The sequence below is a fragment of the Borostomias antarcticus genome (assembly GCF_949987555.1).
Source record: "Borostomias antarcticus genome assembly, chromosome: 9".
Taxonomy (NCBI): domain Eukaryota; kingdom Metazoa; phylum Chordata; class Actinopteri; order Stomiiformes; family Stomiidae; genus Borostomias; species Borostomias antarcticus.
This window is the reverse complement of record NC_140242.1, coordinates 22,348,280-22,366,075: the sequence shown is the minus strand read 5'-3', so window position 1 is coordinate 22,366,075 and position 17,796 is coordinate 22,348,280. Positions and strand designations below refer to the sequence as shown.

General features: G+C 45.6%; 1 protein-coding gene across 1 annotated transcript in view; it reads right to left on the bottom strand.

The window, feature by feature from the left end:
- ttn.1 (titin, tandem duplicate 1) overlaps window positions 1-17,796 on the bottom strand; it is a gene marked incomplete at its 3' end in the record, with an annotated part of 89,028 nt that overhangs the window by 53,287 nt on the left and 17,945 nt on the right. Inside the window, exons 46-81 of the mRNA XM_084442757.1 lie at window positions 17,558-17,754; window positions 17,160-17,465; window positions 16,790-17,068; window positions 16,361-16,660; window positions 15,770-16,072; window positions 15,280-15,663; window positions 14,832-15,134; window positions 14,438-14,737; window positions 14,050-14,346; window positions 13,668-13,952; window positions 13,250-13,543; window positions 12,849-13,148; window positions 12,380-12,688; window positions 12,084-12,274; window positions 11,560-11,989; window positions 11,111-11,419; window positions 10,796-10,977; window positions 10,572-10,701; window positions 10,170-10,469; window positions 9,752-10,069; window positions 9,358-9,654; window positions 8,946-9,245; window positions 8,520-8,831; window positions 8,192-8,340; window positions 7,954-8,104; window positions 7,567-7,848; window positions 7,153-7,455; window positions 6,730-7,032; window positions 6,321-6,602; window positions 5,918-6,217; window positions 4,685-4,987; window positions 4,278-4,586; window positions 3,874-4,155; window positions 3,486-3,785; window positions 3,081-3,374; window positions 23-2,992 (exon numbers count right to left, since the gene is read on the bottom strand). Coding sequence (XP_084298883.1) covers window positions 23-2,992; window positions 3,081-3,374; window positions 3,486-3,785; window positions 3,874-4,155; window positions 4,278-4,586; window positions 4,685-4,987; window positions 5,918-6,217; window positions 6,321-6,602; window positions 6,730-7,032; window positions 7,153-7,455; window positions 7,567-7,848; window positions 7,954-8,104; window positions 8,192-8,340; window positions 8,520-8,831; window positions 8,946-9,245; window positions 9,358-9,654; window positions 9,752-10,069; window positions 10,170-10,469; window positions 10,572-10,701; window positions 10,796-10,977; window positions 11,111-11,419; window positions 11,560-11,989; window positions 12,084-12,274; window positions 12,380-12,688; window positions 12,849-13,148; window positions 13,250-13,543; window positions 13,668-13,952; window positions 14,050-14,346; window positions 14,438-14,737; window positions 14,832-15,134; window positions 15,280-15,663; window positions 15,770-16,072; window positions 16,361-16,660; window positions 16,790-17,068; window positions 17,160-17,465; window positions 17,558-17,754 — 12,854 coding nt within the window. The remainder of the gene's footprint in view (window positions 1-22; window positions 2,993-3,080; window positions 3,375-3,485; window positions 3,786-3,873; window positions 4,156-4,277; window positions 4,587-4,684; window positions 4,988-5,917; window positions 6,218-6,320; window positions 6,603-6,729; window positions 7,033-7,152; window positions 7,456-7,566; window positions 7,849-7,953; window positions 8,105-8,191; window positions 8,341-8,519; window positions 8,832-8,945; window positions 9,246-9,357; window positions 9,655-9,751; window positions 10,070-10,169; window positions 10,470-10,571; window positions 10,702-10,795; window positions 10,978-11,110; window positions 11,420-11,559; window positions 11,990-12,083; window positions 12,275-12,379; window positions 12,689-12,848; window positions 13,149-13,249; window positions 13,544-13,667; window positions 13,953-14,049; window positions 14,347-14,437; window positions 14,738-14,831; window positions 15,135-15,279; window positions 15,664-15,769; window positions 16,073-16,360; window positions 16,661-16,789; window positions 17,069-17,159; window positions 17,466-17,557; window positions 17,755-17,796) is intronic.

Here is a 17,796-nt window from a genome sequence, read left to right as displayed (position 1 = left end):
GTTGAATGACTTATTTCCTTACCAGTAGAATCCTTGGCAGTAATGGATCTAGAAGGCTTGCTTGGGTCTCCAACTCCAATCTCATTCTCAGCCTTGACTCTGTACTGATACTCATGGTTTGGCAACAGATTGGTGACAGTCATCCTTGTTCCAGGGATAAGGTCCTTGCTGACTGGGGCCCATCGGATGGCATGCTCTTCCTTCTTCTCCAGAATATAGCCAATGATTGGCTTTCCTCCATCGTTCTCAGGTGCAGACCACTCAACTGTCATCTGCTCCTTGGCTATCTTGGTGACCTCAGGTGCTTCAGGAGCTCCAGGCCTACTGAACTGGGTTCTGGCCACAATGGACTCACTCTCCACAGCAGGGCCAGCCCCCATCTTGTTCTCAGCTCTGACTCTGAATATGTACTCATTTCCCTCAGTAAGTCGGGTGACATATGCTGAATTTGTGATCACAGCATTGGAATGGACAGACCAAATCATTCTCTTTGTCTCACATTTCTCTATGATGTAGTTGTAGATCTCACATCCACCATCATCTTCTGGGACATCCCAGACCAGATGGCATCTATCTACAGTGATGCCAGACACCTTCAGTTCTCTAATAGGACCAGGTCTGTCTAGCACATTCACTGTGGCAATACCACTGCTGCTACCTGCAGCATTGGTAGCGGTGATTACATATTTTCCACTATCTGCACGCCTAGAGTTGGTCAGCAGGAATTTGGAGAAGTCTACACCAGATTCAACCTGAAGTCTTGTGCTCTTGTTGATATCTCCGATGTCTCCATCCCTAGTCCACTTGACATCAGGTTGTGGTTTTCCTTTGACTGTAGCTTCAATAGGAATGGAGTCCCCAGCCTTGACAACCAAGACACCATCCAGCTTAATGCTGACCTCTGGCTCAACCAGCTGTTCTTTAACTAAAACGTCAGCTGTTGTCACCCAGTTGCTCTCACCTCCCTCATTCTTTGTCTGCACTCTGAACTGGTAAATTTGGTTTTCAATACATTTATCTGCCATGAAGTAAGTTTCCTTAATTGCACCCTTGTGAAGTCTCTCCCAGTCATCTGCCTCCTTTGGCTTCTTCTCAACGTGGTAACCAAGGTTCCGGCTGCCACCATCATAGTCTGGCTTCTTCCATTTCAGGAAGACAAATGTCTTGCCAATTTCACTGATATGGAAGTTCTCTGGGTCACCAGGTTTCTCAATTGGATCAATAGCAAGAATAGCTGTCTTTGTCTCTGTGGGAGGTCCAGCACCAATCTTGTTTTCCGCACTCACGCGGAAGAAGTATTCACATCCCTCTGTAAGTGGTGCCTTCATGAGACGCTTGGTGCAGTCATTTGAAACCACAGACCAACCCCTCTGGCTAGGCTGACGACACTCAATGATGTATTGTGTAATCTCAGTGCCTCCATTGTCCTCTGGGTTTTCCCATGACACTGTGCAAGAGTCTTTGGTCACGTAAGTGGTCTTCAGATTCTGGCATGGTCCTGGTGTGTCGAGCACATTCACAATAATTGTGGCCTGAGCTTGGCCACTGCTGTTCTTAGCCAGGATAGCATACTTTCCATAGTCTTCTCTGACTGCCTCTGATATTACCAGCTCGACCACAGGGAAGTTGTTGTTCATCTCTGTGCGCTTGTCCCGGCCCAGAGCTCTGGCATCTTTGGTCCATGTGATCTCGGGGTCAGGTCTACCCTTGACCCTGGTGACCAGGTTGATGCTCTGACCTGCCCTGACAGTCAGAAGTTCACGACATGCTACATCAACGGTGACCTCTGGGGGCACCAGAATGTCCTTGGCAATGACGGTCCCCTGGAGATCTCTAGGCTCACTGTCACCTATCTTGTTGGTGGCTCTGATGCGGAACCTGTATTCCATACCTTCAGTCAGACCAGGGACTCTGTAAGCACAGCTCTTTATGAGATCTGTGTTGATTCTATCCCACTGAGCACTGCTTGATTTCTGACATTCAACAATGTAACCCAGGATGGGACTTCCTCCATCTCTGGCCGGTTTGGTCCAGACCAAGTCAGCATAGGACTTGCTCCAGTCCTTTAGCTTAGGGCTGCCTGGGGGTCCTGGCTTAGTAATTGGACGAGTGGCCTTCATTGGGTCTGACACAGGGGAGGGCTCGCTGATGCCTGCAATGTTCTCAGCAAAGATTCTGAACTCATAGCTGTTGCCCTCAAACAAACCAGATGCTCTGTATCTGAGATCGAGCACCGGCGTCTTATTAACACGAATCCACTTCCCTGTCATTTCCCTACGCTCAACGATATAGCCGCTGACAGGACTGCCACCATCATAATCAGGCAGAGACCATTCTACTGTCACAGCATTTTCTGTGATGTCAGAGCATGTTGGTGGGCCTGGCGGGCCAGGAGGGTCAAACATATGTTTAGCAATAGTGGGAGGACTCTCAAGTGCTGCACCAATGCCAATTTTGTTTTCTGCGCGGACACGCACAATATATTCACGTCCCTTCTCCAATCTGGAAATCTTAGATTGAGTGCTAATGCCTCCAGAGCTCACTACTGACCATGGCTCCCATGGCTTCTTGACATCTTTCTTCTCAACAATGTAGTTCATCAGAGGTGTCCCGCCATCATCTTTAGGTGGCCTCCAGCTGATGACCATATGATCAGGGGTGACCTCCATGATGTTGACAGGACCAACAGGGGCACTAGGGACATCCAGCACAGTGACATGTAGAGCAACAGTCTTGCTTCCTGCCAGGTTGGTCACAGTGAGGATGTACTCCCCAGTGTCTCCTCTTATGCACTCAGGAATGGTGAGGGTTGTTGAGGTGCCTTCTGTGTCAATCTTGAACCTGCCTTCTGATACAATTTCATTTCCATCACTCAACCACTTAGCAGTGGGAGTTGGAATTCCTTTTATGACTGCTGGGAGCACGAGTTTGCTTCCAGATTTGACAGTGATGCCCTCAATAAGCTTTATGTCAACTTCAATAGTTGGTGGCACTGAAAATAACACATTAATGGAAAATGTTAGCCTTTGAGGTAGGTGTGTATAAATTCTACAGAATTATGGTTAAGGAATCCATCTTACATAGTTTCTCCTGGCAGGTGACGGGGATACTGGTGTCTGGGCGGCTAATACCAATGGCATTCTGGGACTTCACACGGAACCTGTATGTCTTGCCCTCCACCAGTCCAGTCACATGGCAGTGTTCGTTGCTGACGGTCTTGAAGTTGACCCAGTCAGTTGTTCCCTCTTCCTGGTGCTCGACGATGAACCCAGTGACGTCACTTCCTCCTGTGCGTTCTGGCCACTCCCACTCAAGCCACACTTCGGTTTTGTCAGCGTCAGTGTGATGCAAATTCTTTGGTGAGCCAGGTGGATCTGATTGAAAATGAATGTAATTACAGTAAATTACCACTGGTGCTAATGGCCACTGTTGTGAGTTTTATATCCTTACATTATTATAACTTTAAATTTATAACCAGCACTTACACAGAGGATCCACAGCCTTCATGGGTTTCTTTGTCGCAGTATAAGCACTTCTGCCAAACTGGTTCTCAGCTGCCACACGGAACAGGTACTGAATACCCTCCATCAGATAGAGAGCCATCAGACTCCTCTTCTTGGAGGAGGCACAGACAGGCACCCACTTCTCAGCTGCTACGTCCTTCTTCTCGACCACATAGTGGGATATGATAGCACCTCCATCATCCTCAGGAGCCTCCCACGTCACATATGCTGACTCGCTGGTTATCTCAGAGATGTTAAGATTCCTGGGAGGGCTGGGTTTGTCTGGATAACAGAAATCAGAAATGTTCAGTTAATAATGCATGTTTATTCACTTTGGAAAATTAATTACATATCTGATCAAATAACCCACCTAAAACAAGCACTGCACAAGTGGCTGTCTTGGATCCAGCTGCGTTCTCAACAGTTATAGTGTAGTTGCCAGAGTCGGCGCGCACACACTTGGGGATGAACATCTTGCTGCCAGAGCCAGTGACTGCAATAGTGGCATGTGCTGGTGCCTCTCCATCATTTTTCTTCCATGAGACAGTAGGGGCTGGCATGCCCTTGATAACAGCACTGAGAGTGATGTCTGTTCCCAGCATTGCAAGGTGGTCACGGGACATATTGGCATCAAGGAGTAACTCTGGAGCCTCTGTTGAGATGAGAAAACAGTACATGGTCTATTATAGCAAAGCTGATCACCATGCCTGTTTACATCATACATTAAAAGAAAGTTATTATTTAGATGAGTTATTATTCAAATCAAGAAGTTACCCAGTCTGTCATGCACTTTCACTGGTTCACGGACAAAGGCAGGTTCTGATTTTCCTGCAGCATTGACGGTGAAGACTCTGAACCTGTGGTCCTGTCCATCTTCCAGGCCTGTCACAACATAGTTGGTGTCTGGGCAGACCTCAGGAGTCTCGTTGGCCTTGATCCAGTCTATCTTACCAACCTTCTGGTACTCCACAAGGTAACCAAAGATTTTGCCCTTGCCATCATGACGGGGCAACTGCCATTTCAGACTGACAGTGTCCTTGGTCTTGTCTATTGCTTCTGGCAGCACAGGAGGGCTGGGAGGAACTGTGATGAGAAGTAATACAACCATTATCGATGTGCTATAAACTGTATAATGTCAAATAATATACAACAGGCATGATGCATCTTATTTAAATACATACCGATTGGGTCTTTGGCAAGGATGGGCTTTGATGGTATACTTGGGTCACCAGTGCCAATCTCATTCTCTGCCATAACACGGAACTCATATTCACAGCCTTCTATCAGCTCCTGTACACGGAACTGAGTTGCTGGATAGAGGGGATCTCTGGTGGCACGGGACCACCTCTTGGCAGAGGGCTCCTTCTTCTCCAGGATGTAGTTGGTGATTGGCATGCCACCATCGCGAGGCCTGTTCCAAAGCACCAGAGCGTTGTCCTTGTAGACTTCACGTACAATGGGCTGCTCAGGAGCCTCAGGCACTCCTACAAAGGGAAGGCAAGGCAAGTTTATTTGTATAGCACATTTCAGCAACAAGGCACATTTTTTTTCATGAGACATTAAAAGCATCAAGACAAAGTGCAAGAAACACATAAAAGGTCATATAAAACGCCATTTAAAACAAAATGCAGGAAAAATAAAATACAGGAATAAAAGTTACAGTGCAGTGTATGAATGAATAATTGTTTGATTTAATAAAAAGCAGCGGCAAAAAGAAAAGTATTCAGTCTTGATTTAAAAGAACTGAGAGTTGCAGCAGACCTGCAGTTTTCTGAAAGTTTGTTCCAGATATGTGGAGCATAAAAACTGAACACTGCTTGTCCATGTTTTGTTTTGACTCTGGGGACAGAAAGCAGGCCTGTGCCAGATGACCTGATGGTTCATAACGTAGCAGCAGATGAGAAATATATTTTGGCCCTAAACCATTCAGTGCTTTATAAACCAACAGCAGTATTTTAAAGTAAAGTCTTTGACAGACAGGAAGCCAGTGTAAAGACCTCACAACTGGAGTGATGTGATCCACTGTCTTAGTCTTAGTGAAGACTTGAGCGGCAGCGTTCTGAATCAGCTGCAGCTGTTTGATCGATTTTTTAGAGAGATCTGTAACCACACCGTTACAGTAGTCGAGCCTACTGAAGATAAACGCATGGACACGTTTTTCCAGTTCCTGCTGAGACATAAATCCTTTAATCCTTGATATATTCTTCAGATGATAGTAGGCTGACTTTTTAATTGTCTTAATATGACTGTTGAAATTCAGGTCTGAGTCCATGACTACACCAATATTTATTAATGTTAATGTCTCAAGGTTAATGTCTCAAACTACAAACTGAATTGAGTGTGACAAAAGTGTTATGCTAATTATTTCAGTTACAATAATTACTGTGTAATTTCACTGTAGAATGATTACATACTGAAGAGATCTTTGGCTCTGATCTCCTCTGAATCCAATGGATCACTGATGCCGTACATGTTCTCAGCACAGATTCTCATGATATATTCTTTGCCCTCCTCCAGCTTCGGCACTTTGCAGGTGGTCTTTGAGGAGGCTGATGTTACAGTCATCCATGCATCTCTATTGACATCTCTCTTCTCGATGATGTAGTTGGAGATTTCAGTTCCACCATTATCCAGAGGAGGTTTCCAGGAGATCACCATGTGATCTCTGTGAACTTCGTCAAAGATCACTGGACCTACTGGAGGTGTTGGACGATCTAGAAAGGAATGCGTATTGATAATTAAATATCCTTAATAAATAAATAAATAGCCCCATGGTTGATTTAAAATATGATGCTGTGATATAAAATGATTACATACCGACAACAGTCACATTGCAAATGCCCTTTCGAGAGCCGGTGCTGTTTTCAACAAGTACACAGTATCTGCCACTGTGTTCTCTCTCAGCTTTAATGATACCCAGACACATGGTGGTCAGGGTGTTCTTAAACTTGATGTGATCGTCAGCCTTCAGCTCGTCATCGTCTCTGAACCAGATGATGGAAGGAGATGGCTTTCCAGTATAACGGCCCTGAAGGGCAAAACTCTCACCAACACGAATAACGATCTTATCACGGAAGTCCAGCTCAATGGTTGGAGGCTCTGAAAAATGAAACTCAGAATCAGTACCGCCAAATCAGATAGATAAAATGTGCTGGTTTACAAATAAAGTTTGATTTGATTTGATTTGATCTAGTTTAGATGCAGTGAAATATTTTGACACTCCTACCTAGTTCATCCTTGCAGGTGATGGGTTTGGTGCAGAAGGATGGCTTACTGGGGCCAATCTCATTCACAGCAATGACTCTAAACTCAAAGGTGTCTCCCTCCCTCAGACCGTCGTATGTGAATCTCCTCTCCATCAGCTTCTCCTTGGTCAACCTGGTGTACTTGTCCTTGCCGATCGTGCGAGCCTCGAGGATGAACATGGTTACCTCGGCACCGCCATCAAACTTAGGAGGTTTCCAGGTGACACTGATGTAGTCCTTATGGACAGCTGTCACCTCGAGATCCTCTGGACGGTCTGGCACAGCTGGGACACACAACCAGACAATATTAGTTGAGCCGTCAAAACTCATAGAACATGAAAAACTGATGTGTGACAGATGAAAGCAACAATATTTATCAGGCCATTTGGAGCATTTGGACTTACTGATAGGATCTTTGATAGTGATTTCTGATGGAGTCTGAACAAACGGACCAATGCCGATTGCATTCTCAGCTGCAATCCTGAAGAAATAGACCTTCCCAGCCATGAGACTGTGGGCGACAGCAGAGTGCCTGGTGACTGTGTAGGAGAGGGGAGTCCAGGCTTTGCGTTCAGCCTCACGTTTCTCTATGACATAGTTGGTGATGGCTGAGCCACCATCGTTCTCAGGGAAGAACCAGCACAGCTTGCAGGAGTCACTGGTTAGATGCACAGCAGTGAAGGGTACACCCACAGGCCCAGGGACGTCTGAGGGGCAACGTTAAAAGAGACATCAGAGACACAGAGGCAAAAGTTTGTGTAGTGGCTGGATTGGAACCATAATATTCTATAATATTTCATCACTTTTTGAATGCTTACCAAGGACTTCAACAGTGATGGCTTTGTTCTTTTCCCCTCCCTCGTTTTTGGCAGTCAGAGTGTAAACACCTAGGTGTCTCCTGGTGCATGGCCTGATGACCAGAGAGGAGCTGATCGCAGTGGTCTCAACTACAGCCTCTGGTGGCAGAGCACCATCATTTCTATTCCATGTGATGGTGGGGGCAGGCTGTCCTGACACATAGGCTATGATACGGATCACACCTCCAGCATGGACAACCATCCTCTCCTTTACTGAGGCATCCAGATCCACCTCAGGAGCAACTACAGGTAAGACAGCCAAGACAATGTTAAACCAATTGTCCTGCACAAACTGTGGCTTACAATGTTAAGGGAAAATATGTATAACTTTAGAGAGTTGTCACTCACTTGTCCTGTCCTTGACCTCAATAACCTCCTGAACCTCGCCAGGCTCACTCAGCCCTGCAGCATTGAATGCTGTCACTCTGAACTTGTAGAGTCCATTTGTCTTCAGTCCAGAAACAACAAACTTGGTGCCTCTGATTTCAGTCTCTTTGGCCTAAAATTATTACATACAAAAGAGTGTAACTATGTTTTACTGTAAGTAAAAGAGGATGCCATGACATGAAACAGATATTTTACTCACTTTAACCCAGGCTTCAGTTCCCTCCTCTTTGTACTCAATGTAGTATCCCATGATCTTAGATCCGCCGTCCTTCAGGGGTGGAATCCAGACCAGATCCACTGTCGACTTGGTCCAGTCTGTCACCTTGGGTGTTGGAGGGCCAGGGGGTGCTACACATCATGACACAAAATGTCCAGAATGTCATATAACAGCCAACGTTTTTTTGCAGTATAAAGCACAATTTGTACAGGCAATCAATGTACCTCACAAAAATGAGAATACCAACATCATAGAAAAGAACAAGACTGGCAACTGACTCTATCTTTAGTTCAGAAATGTAGATACTTACAGATGGGATCTCTAGCAAATACAGGGTCAGTGGGTTGACTGGCAGGCCCACATCCAGCTGCATTAATGGCTGTCACACGGAAAAGGTACTGGGACCCCTCGATGAGGCCAGTCACTTTGTGGGACACGCCAAGGGGCATGGGGCGGATGGGGTCGCGTGTAACTCTGTTCCAGCGCTTAGAGGTTGTCTCCTTACGCTCCAGCCAATAGCCAGTAACTGGAGAGCCGCCATCAGCAGGCTCCTCCCAGTTGATAGTCATTGAGTCCAGTGTAATACTAGAGATGGTTGTCTTCTCACATTGGCCTGGCACAGCTATAGGCAGGATAAACAAATTACTTTATCTTCAACAGAACATTTATACAGTACAGTACTACTGAATTATTCCTCAAATATTATGTCAAGATGGTGATGGTGATCAGCACTTACTGTACAGATTCCTGGCTTGCTCTGGTTCGCTGTCTAGAGGCTCTCCAATTCCATATTTGTTCTGAGCCATGATGCGGAACACATACTCGTATCCCTGCATCAGACCTTCTACAGTGAAGATGCGCTCCTTGGGCTCATTTGTTACTGGGACCCAAGTCTTCCTGTTTGCCACACGTCTCTCAATTACATAGTTGGTCACCTTGGAGCCACCATCATCCTTAGGTGGAAGCCAGGAAAGGGTGATCTTCTCAGCTCCAATCTCCTCAAACTTGATGGGAGCAGAGGGAGGCCCAGGTCGTCCTGAATAGTTGAAGTGATACAATAGCTTGATTTCAACAAACTAAATGCATCGCAGTTGTGCCATTTCTTGGTCACACAGTCATATGATTATGGTAATATCTGAAACATTTACCTAAGACATTGAGCCTCATCTCATTGGAGGCCTTTCCCACACTGTTGCTGGCAGTGATGGTGTAGAGTCCAGTGTCTGACCGCTTGCCCTGCTGGATCAGCAGAGTGCAGCTATCGTCTGAGACTATCTTGTTGATGTGCTCATCGTATTGCACCTCCACCTTGTCGTCAGCCTTATGGGGAGGGGCCTTGAACCAGGTGAGACTGGGAAAGGGACAACCCCTGATCTTGGCCACAATGATGATGTCTGCTCCCTGTTCAACCTCCATGAACTCATTCAGCTCAATAGAAGGTGCGCCTGTTTGAGAGACAATAACATTTAGGGAATTAATTTGTTCACCTTCAAGCACGCTGAATGTAGTTTGAACATGGCATAGTTATTGACATGAACTTACATATCTGATCTTGGATGAGAATGGGCCCAGCAGTAGAAGACGGTCTGCTAGAACCAACTTCGTTCACAGCCTTGACACGGAACTCATACTCGTCACCTTCGTTCAGGTCCTCAACCTTGAATGTGGTGGAGTCGATGTCACGCCTGTTGCACTGTCTCCAGGACTCCTTCTGGGTTCCACTGGTGTCCCAGCATAGATGCTCAACGTTGTAGTGAGTGATAGGAGCGCCACCATCGTTCTTAGGGGCCTTCCATGTCAAGGTGACCGTACCTTTGGTAACATTGTTGATCTTCACCCGAGTGGGAGGATCTGGGGGATCTGGAAAGAATACAAAGGTGTTTTATGGATGTGCGAAATAATCTCAGGTTACATATAAATATGTACATGAAATAACTTTAGATAACAGATATTCCCTTACGGATAGGGTCTTTGGCCTTTGTTCCCTCAATGGTCTCAATGGAAGGTCCCATTCCAAAGCGGTTCTCGGCCCTGATACGGAAAAAGTACTCCTGTCCCTCAATGAGGTCAGGCACCACAAATGACTGGCTGGCACACGTGGGGTTAACCTTGGTCCAGGCCTTTCCTGCCACAGTCTTCTTCTCAAGGAAGTAGCTCTTGATTCTCGCACCGCCATCATTATCTGGAGGCTTCCATGATAGTTTGCATGTGCCTCTTGTGATGTCAGTGATCTTCAGGTCTTTAGGTGGACCTGGCAAGTCTGTGAAGATGAGTTGTAGCAAATTCAGATTCTTACCGTTAGAAAATGTTCTTTAAATATTTCCTGCTATCTACAGTAGTGGTCCTATTGTGTTGTACTTACCAAGGATGTTGACCCTGATTTTCTTGTTCTTATGTCCGGCTGCATTTTCCGCATGGATGACATAACATCCGGTGTGGCCGAGTTTGCTCTCAGGAATTGTTATGACTGAGGTTGTATCAGTGGACTGGATCTAAGTTGAAACATTCATAACATAATTCACAGTTATTAAATCAGATTTGAGCTCCTTCATAGTATATAAACTTGGATTTGTAGATGCCCCTTACCGCTGAATCCTTAGGAAGGGTGTGAAGTTCATTTTTCTTCTCCGTCTCTGCTGTTCCATCAAAAGTCCAGGTGACTTTAGGAGTAGGACGTCCGGTGATGACTGTTGGGATCTTAATAGTAGAACCAGCTCTACATGACATCAGGTCATGGGCGCTGACTTCCAGAGTAATAGTGGGCTCCACTGTGAACACACAAATATACTTTTAATCACATATAGTTGTGTTGTGTTGCTTGTAGACTTTTCAGACATCAGCTGTATATTATATGTTGGTTCCCTATCATGTACATTGTAGTGTCAGATGACTCAGTCTTACATAAGATATCCTGAATGATGGTGTCATTGGTACATGAACTGGGCTCGGACTCTCCAACTCCATTGACAGCAACGATTCTGAACTTGCACTTAGTGTTTTCTTTGAGATCTGGGACTGTAAACTCGGTGCCAGGGTGCAGCTTTTCTGGTGTGTTCACTCTTCTCCAATCGGGAGAGCCCTCCTCATGGACCTCAATGATGTAACCCTTGATGGGACTTCCTCCATCTTTCTCTGGTGGGCTCCAAGTAAGAGTGACACTGCTCTTGGTTTTATCTTTCACTACTGGGCAAGAGGGTGCACTTGGGAGGTCTGAAAACATGAAAGGAAAGGTTACACTCGTGTTAATCAAGAGATTGATGAAAGTTGTAATGATATGATATTGATGATGATATATCAGATCTGAAATTATATTCCCATGATACATCTGATTCTTTGGAAGTACTACTTACTGCATGAATCAACAGCGGAGACACACTCAGTTGCCTCGCTAGGTGGTCCAAGTCCTGCAGCATTGCTGGCCATCACTCTGAACTTGTACTCGGCCCCTTCAATTAGGTGGAGGACGTTGTACTCCAGACCCTTGACTGCAGGCTTGGTGACTGGAGCTCTGTTGACACGATTCCAGTACACAGCTCCCCTCTCCCTCTTCTCCAGCCAGTAGCCAGTGATAGTGGAACCACCATTATCTGCAGGGGGCTCCCAGGTCACCAGCATGGAGGAGGAGGTGTGTGCAATAATCTTGGGGTTCCGAGGTGGACCAGGAAGACCAAATGGATCCTTGAGGGTGACTTTCTCAGAATCGCAACCATCACTGATTCCAAACTTGTTTTCGGCTTTGATTCTGAACTGGAATGTTCCGTAGGTGTCCAGCTTGTAGACCTAGAGGGCATAAAGTAATTGTCCAGTTATCATATTGTTATCATTCTCTTTGATCAATATTTCTCTTTAATGTCAGACTGTACATTTCACTAACCCCATATCTTCTGTCAATGATGTTGCAAGTCAGATGTTCAAAGTCAGACTTTTTCTTGCTTGCATCCCTCCTCTCAATAATGTAGTTTGTGATCTCGCTGCCTCCATTGTCTTCAGGGGCATCCCAGGTGAGATAGCAGGATTCAGACTTGATATCAGAAACCACAATGTTCTGTGGTGGAAGAGGACGGTCTGTAGAAGCACAGAAAGCATGAGGTATTACTTACATTTCTATTTAACAACTTTCTGAATGATGCTTATGTTTGCTAAAAGATGAGTGATTGCGAGAACACTTACCTAGGATCTCCACTCTGATGGTGTGGTGGGCTGATCCATGACAGTTGGTGCCAGTGATCTTGTAGTAGCCTGTGTCTTGTCTGATGGTCTCGGGGATGCTGATCTTGGTGGTGACTTTAGTTCTGCTGACCTCCTCTGACTCCATCAGCAAAGTCTCGGTGGGCTTCTCAATAACCACCCCATCCTTAGACCACTGGAGCACTGGCATGGGAAGGCCAGTCACCTCAGCAGGGATCTCAATGGCCGCGCCCGTCTTGACAAAGATGGCATTTCTCTTGAACTGTTTCAGCATTGTCACCTTTGGCGCCTCTGCAATAAAACAATTGATATGAACTCTATCACCATGCAATGCTAAATTATATAGAAAAGTGTTTCAATGGAAGTGATGCCTTTTAAGAATGTTCTCAACCCAAAAACCCCTAAACTCACATAGTATTGATTTATTGCAAGATTTAAGGGTATTATGTACCTTCATCATCCTGAATGTTTGCGCTAATTGGCTTTGAGGGCTCCCCATCTCCAACTTCATTCACAGCCTTCACACGGAACTGATACAACATGTTCTCAGAGAGGCTCTCAATGGTTGCAGTCGTTCCTGTGATGATCTGACGGTTGGCAACTTCAAACTCAGTTCCATCTTCCCTCATCTTCTCAATGTAGTAACCCCTGATAGGGCTGCCTCCATCAGTACGCGGGGGTGTCCAGGAAAGAGTGATGGTTGTCTTGGTCCTCTCTGTGTAATGCAGTTTATCTGGAGCAGAGGGGGTGCCTGTAATGTGAAGAGATACACTTCTTATTATAATGTCCTGTCCATCATCACTTTAGTCATACTTTTCGGTTATCTGTTGTCATATTAATCTCCCTTTATACCTTTGGGATCCGCAGCAAGTATCGGTCCTAGGTCGGATGGGGCTCCAAGACCGTACTTGTTCCTTGCCACAACACGGAACATATACTCTTCACCATCAAGCAGACCTGAAATATCACACTTGGACCCTGCAATCTCGATAGGCTGTCTGAAGAGTTTCATCTTAGCATCCTTCCTCTCAACCACATAGCCAATGACATCACTGCCACCATTATCTGCAGGGTCAGCCCAGCTCAGGCCAATGTTCCTCTTGGTAACAACAGTAGTCTTCAGATCAACCACAGGCCCAGGAACATCTATAAAAAAAAATATATATATATATATATATATATCAGATCAAATATTTTAGAATATCAAGAGAATAACAAACCTCAGGACTATGACTTTGACAACAATCTATTGTGTGTACAGTATACTCACCCATTACATCAACTCTAGTGACAGCAGCCTTAGTTCCACTGTTGTTTGTTCCAGAGATCTGGTACTTTCCATGGTCGCTTCTTAAGGCGTGCTTGATAAAGAGAAAACTGTTCTTTCCTTCCGTCTCAATGACGACTCTCTCCTTGTCGGTTTCACCCTCATCCTTAGTCCATTTCACCTCTGGCTGAGGTCTGCCAGTCACAATAGCTGGGAGACGCAGGATCTCTCCAGCTCGGATTATCACTCCGTTCTTCACAGAGGCATCGAAATCAACAATGGGAGGTTCTGAGGGACAAGAAAGATATAATGAGTAAGCTATCGGGTCTGTCATGTTAGACCACATTCTTCTTTTGTTGTGATATATTTGAGTGATAATTTATACCTTGAGGTTCTTTCACTGTGACAGGCTCAGTCATGCCTGGTACTCCAGGTCCAGCATCATTAACAGCAATGACACGTACTAGGTAGTCAGCGCCCTCTGTGAGCCCAGTTACAGTATACTTGAGATCCTTGCACCTGAACTCTGTGCTGCGTGTCCAGTCCTTCTCTCCAGCTAGGACCTTCTCAACATGGTACCCAAGGATGTCTCCTCCCCCATTGTACAATGGAGGATTCCAGGCCACATAGATGGAGGTTGCACCAGTGTCAAGGATTCTAGGAATCGGTGGACCAGGTGGCACTGTAGGAGAGATCATGATACATGTTAATACTCATCATGAGGCTGCAGTTTGTTCTCTTATCTGTAGTGATTGTGATGTATTCAGACTTACAGATGGGGTCTTGGGCAATCTGAGGATCTGTTGGGACACTGAAGGTCCCAGGGCCTGCCAGGTTCTCAGCACAAACTCTGAAGATGTAGGTCAGGCCCTCCATGAGCCCACGAACCTTGACCTCCAAAGAGTTGAGCAGGTTAGCGTTGACCCTGGTCCAATGCTTGCTGCTTATCTCTTTCCTCTCGATCCAGTAGCCCAGGATGGGGCTGCCGTTATCTTTGGGCTCATGCCAGGATATGTGGATACTGTTGGCAGTGACCTCTCCAATCCTGGGCATATTTGGTGCATCAGGTGGGTCTGAGGGAAAGATACAGGGCAATTTTGACATTGTCAGATTACGTTTACCAAGAGTGAGAAAGAATTAAAGTCTTTTCATTGTATGCCTACTTACCAAATTGATTCTTGGCAATAAGTGGGTCAGAGACACATGAAGGTCCACAGCCACATTTGTTTTCAGCAGTGACACGGAAGATGTATTCCTTTCCTTCAATTAGTTTGGTCACAGGGTAACTGCAGCCCCTGAGGGTCGAAGTCACTGTGATCCAGCCAATCTCATCATTTTTGTTGTCCTTCTTCTCCAGGATATAGTTCAAGATCTCGCTGCCACCATCATCCAGAGGAGGCTCCCACGAGCAGACCACAGAGGTGCTCCTCATCTCATCAAAAGTGAAGTTCACTGGAGGTCCAGGTTTGTCTAGACATCACATGAAGGCCAGTGTGAAAGGAAGCACATGACTGAATTTGCTCCATTCTCTCAACTTGTTACTGATACAAGTAGCTAACTGCAACTTTCAATTACTACACATCTGTCACAATAGCTGAAAAAAGCTTTGGCTTACCCATAACATTAACCACACAAGAGGCAGTTGCAACGCCATGGGGATTCTGCACCTGGATGGTGAAAAGGCCGTGGTCATCTCTGATAGAGTCACGCACCATCAGGCCGGTCTCGCCCCTCTTGCTCTGGTCAAAGGAGAGGCGCTCCAGGAGTGGACTTACAAACACCACCTCAGGTTCAGGCACAGAGGCCTTACCCTTGACCTTCTTCTTCTTCAAAGTTTCTGGCTCTTTCTTGACTGGCTGCGTTACGTCGGCGTTATTCCTCAGCCAGGTCACCGTGGGGTAAGGTGAGCCAGAGATTAGGGCATCCAGGCAGATTTCCTTTCCCTTCTTGATGCACAGGCCAGACTGTAGGCGTGCATGGAGGGTGACCTTGGGAGGATCTGAAAAAAAAAGTTATGTCCGATGTTGGATAGGATATCAAGTCTACACAGGGTTCTAACACCTCTTATGAGGTCAGTTAATATGGTTGATAAAACCTATTCTTACCAACTGCATCAGAAGCACTAATCAGTGGAGTGCTGCGAGATGGTTCACTAACACCTGCAGCGTTCTCAGCCCTGACGCGGAACTGGTACTCCTGCCCTTCAGTCAGGTCTGCTACTACATAGGAGAAACCAGGAACCAAGGACGGGTTGACTCTCTGGAATCTTTCACCCTCCTTCTCAATCTTCTCCAGAATATAGCCAGTGATAACACATCCACCATCATATGCTGGTGCTTTCCAGGTCACAGTAATGGACTTAGAGGTTGGCTTATGCGCCTCAACATCAATTGGTGGATCTGGCTTCTCTGTAAGATAATAAAAAAATAAAAAAAAATCATCAAGACATTGTTGCAAGCAATTAGCTAAGGACTCAATAAGGTTAACTAACTTGCATGTACAGTAGTATATTGCCAGGAATAAAGATAATGGGGGAACGTGAGCAGTAGATAAGTGAATATGTGTATTGATAAGCTTGTACATAAGTTGGGGTTCAGTGGAAATATTAATGGGGGATCAACAATCAATCTCAACCAGAATCACTCAATAGAGGCAAATGTTAAAATCAATGTGAAGACCTTGTCTATAAAACTTACGCTTCACTTCTTCAGTGATGACTGGGTTGCGAAGATCCAGGTATTCTCCAGATCCAATCTTGTTGACAGCCTTCACCCGGAAGTGATACTCGCAGTTGAGGAAAAGATCCTTCAACTGCCGTGTCAAAACATTCTCTCCTGACATCACAGGCATGTAGGTCTTCTTGGAGGCCTCTCTGCGCTCCAGAACATAGCTGAGAATTGGGCTACCTCCATCATTCTCTGGAGCCTCCCATGAGATCTTGCAGGAGCTACTGGTTATTTCAGCAGCAGTGATGTCCTTGCATTGGCCAGGGAGACCTGTATCAATGGAGTAAATGTTATAGTCAATTGATTAACTTCTAAACCAGGAACATTGTACTGTAGACCAACAGTATGTTAAGTCTTACTACTGAGTGATGGAAATAAATACCAGCTCGAGCATCTTACCAATGACTTTAACGTTGACAGTTCCTGTGGCTGCTCCAAGAGAGTTCTCCAGAGTGACGTTGTACACACCGGCATCAGCATGCACACACTTCAATAGCTCCAAGTGAACACTGTTGAGCTCACAGACCATGGTGAGTCTGTCATCAGCCTTGCACTCTACTGTATCCTTCTGCCACACCATTTTTGGTTTGGGAATGGCTCTGTAGGGGATTTTGATGTGCAGTTTCTCACCCTCAACAACCACTATGTCTTGGGTTTGCAGATCCATAGTAGGAATACCTGAGAGAGAAGATACATGTTTCAGACATTTTCAATAAATTGCAAAATAGCAGACTGTTTGTTTTACACATAGGGACATTAGAATACTTACAGTCAGGATCCTTGGCGAACACCTTGTCAGAGATTGCTGATGGATCGCTGACACCAATAGCGTTGATGGCGCGCACCCTTAGGACATACTGTTTCTCAGGGATAATACCCTCCTCTACCTTGAACTTAAGCTCCTTGATTGGACGAGAATTGACCCTCATCCACTTCTCAGTGCTGGCCTCAGCGATCTCAACATGGTAGCCAGTGATATGGCTGCCACCATTCTTTGCTGGGACCTTCCAGGTAATGGAGATATGCTCTCTGCTGGCATCAGGAATGACCAGATCAAGAGGAGGAGATGGTGGACCTGGGAGAAAAATACATGTATTCATTTTGTTGCCAAGAGCTATTATTCTTGCAGTAATCAGGTGTTCAAAATCACAGTATGACATAACTTACTTGTGGGATCTTCAATAGTGAGGAACTCAGTGGGTTCACTTGGATGTCCCACACCAGCCTCATTCTCAGCACGGACTTGGAACTGAACCTCAGATCCTTCATCCACATCAGTCACTCTGTACTTGCACTCAGCTTCTGGGGTCTTGCCAGACTTCACCCAGCGGCTTCCCAGCTTCTCTTTCTTCTCAATGACATACCTATAAATAAAGGATGAATATCATCAAGCATTTTGAAATGAA